This window comes from Chlorella variabilis, assembly GCF_000147415.1.
Source record: "Chlorella variabilis unplaced genomic scaffold CHLNCscaffold_17, whole genome shotgun sequence".
NCBI lineage: Eukaryota > Viridiplantae > Chlorophyta > Trebouxiophyceae > Chlorellales > Chlorellaceae > Chlorella > Chlorella variabilis.
Genome location: NW_005435071.1, coordinates 772,915 through 775,104, shown reverse-complemented (window position 1 = coordinate 775,104; position 2,190 = coordinate 772,915). Strand labels below are relative to the sequence as shown.

The following is a 2,190-nucleotide window of genomic DNA, read 5'->3' as shown; positions in this document are numbered from 1 at the left end:
GTACACATGTAAGCCACACGGATGAGCATCATAAGCTACTGTGCTGCTGCTGAATGCATGCATGTGCCGCTGGGCGGCTGCTCACGTCTCCTCTGGTGGCGGGTCGATGGCCAGAAGGCTCATCGCTGCGGGAAGCAGGCACAGGGCGCAGTGTGAGGCACCAGGCCAAAGGGCAGGCGGCGATGCAGGGCCTGGCCTGACGCACACCCCGGCCATGCCTCACACGACCAGCCCGTGCATGCACTGCAGCTGGAGGCAGGAGCCGGCCACGGCGGCCTATGGGTCAACTGCCGCCCCACACGTTGCAGCCGCAGCAGCACTCACATCGCAGCTGGGAGTCGGAGCCCAACCAGCAGTACAGCGTGGCTTTGTTGGTCTCCGATGAGTAGGCGCCGGCATGGAGCTCGTCGCAGCTGTCCAGGCTGCAGCAGGGTTGGGGCGGTGTGTGTGGATTGCAGCAGGGAGGGCATTGGGGTGGTCTGGGGTCGGCACCGTGCACGACGAAGCAAGCGTGAGGACGGCAGCGCCGGGCAGCAGCAGCACGCCCAGCCCGGCGTGGTCCCCAAGCTGACGTGGCGTGCATGCTGACGTGGCATGCACCGCTGACGTGGCATGGCTGACGTGGCAGCTGACCTGGCATCGTAGTCGGCCACGTCCTTCACGGCGCCCTTGGCATCCACCTGCTGCAGGTGCTTCCTGATGTCTGAGGGCCGCACGTAGCCGATGCCGGAGCAGGCCGGTCCCTGCAGGCGGGCGGGCCGGCGGCAAGAGGCGGGAGGTGGCAACGCGAGGTCGGCAGCCGGCGCTGGGTGGCCTCGCACGGGCCAGAGTGGTGGAAACAAGCCTGGCATGCGGAGGCCTGATGTGGAGGGCAGAGAAGGCGGAGCGGTGGCGGTGCAGGTGGTGGTCATGCTGGCGCTGCGGCCTGCGGCTGCCCCTTACCGAGCGGCGCGACACCCACAGGAAGCCCGCGTCGTCAAACGCCGCGGAGCAGACGGAGCGGGGTATGAGGCGCTTGAAGCTGGCGGGGTTGCTGCCTGCGGCGGCACAGCGAGCACGCGCGGGGGAGGGGCAGGGCCGTGAGCGGCGGTGCGGCGGCAGCAGGCATGGGGACGGGCACGCGGGCTGTAGCCGGCAGGCACACGGGGCAGGTGAGATCTGTCGAGGCATCGGGCCGCAGACCCCGGCCGCTCACCCGTGGACCTCAGCACGTGCAGGCCGTTGCCGCACACCACCGCCAGCACGGTGCCCTCAGAGTTGACGGCGAGGTCGGTGCAGCCGCCGCCCGGCAGCGAGCGCCTGCGGGCGCAGCAGCAGAGGGAGCGGCGCACGTCAGCCGCCGCGCCAGACGCCACTGCCACTGCCAGTGGTGCTGGGCTCGGCAGCAGCAGGATGGCCTGGAGCAGTACTGCAGTACAGCAGTACACCTGACGGCAGCAGGCACAGAGCAGCGGCAGGTGCAGAGCACGTGGAGTGGGCTCACTTGTTGGTCACGCCGGTACCGGTGTACTGCTGGAGCTCCGCGCCGGCCTCGTTGATCAAGAAGACCTTGCCTGCAGGGGCGGCAGCGACAGCCAGGCGCGCGGTTGTGGGGCCCGGCTTGCAGCGGCTGGGCGTGCAGGCAGGCTCCGTGGCGGCCAGAATAGACATGCGAGAGCAGGGACGAGAAGAGGGGACGAGCGGAAAAAGCGGTTGGTATGCGTCGCCCGGCAGGCGGCTGCGCACCATCGTCGGAGATGACCACTCGGCTGACGCGGCCGGCGCTGGGGTGCTGGCTCCACCCGCCGTTGCCCTTGAGGTCGTACACAAACAGGTTGCTGCACAGCGGGCAAGTGGTGGGGGGAGGCAGGCGCAGAGGGGTGCTGGGTCAGGAGCAGGGCCTGTGAGATGCTCGGTCCAAGCAGCAATGCGAGCCACGCGGGGAGGACGAGGTCTGGCCGGGCCAAGCGGTGGAGGTGGCGCCGGCAGAGGCGGCTTCGCCACGCTGGCGCTGAGCTGGCGCTGAGCTGGCGGGCGGCTCACCCGTTGGCCATGGCAACATACAGCGCGTCGCCGTCGCTGTCCACGCTCTCGATCGTGACGTCGTCCTCTGCCTGCAGGCTGCGCCGCCGCTGCGGCCCCTCCTGCTCCAGGCTGCCGGGCCACGCGCCGTGCTGCGGGTGCGGCGTGGCGGCCGCAAGCAGGCGGCGG

General features: G+C 70.0%; 1 protein-coding gene across 1 annotated transcript in view; it reads right to left on the bottom strand.

The window, feature by feature from the left end:
* The window catches only part of CHLNCDRAFT_58546 (hypothetical protein), a gene marked incomplete at its 5' end in the record, with an annotated part of 21,358 nt that overhangs the window by 13,410 nt on the left and 5,758 nt on the right, over positions 1-2,190 (bottom strand). Inside the window, 8 exons of the mRNA XM_005845531.1 lie at positions 86-125; positions 325-422; positions 634-743; positions 943-1,037; positions 1,196-1,299; positions 1,484-1,553; positions 1,726-1,817; positions 2,023-2,153. Of these exons, the coding sequence (XP_005845593.1) occupies positions 86-125; positions 325-422; positions 634-743; positions 943-1,037; positions 1,196-1,299; positions 1,484-1,553; positions 1,726-1,817; positions 2,023-2,153 (740 nt within the window). The remainder of the gene's footprint in view (positions 1-85; positions 126-324; positions 423-633; positions 744-942; positions 1,038-1,195; positions 1,300-1,483; positions 1,554-1,725; positions 1,818-2,022; positions 2,154-2,190) is intronic.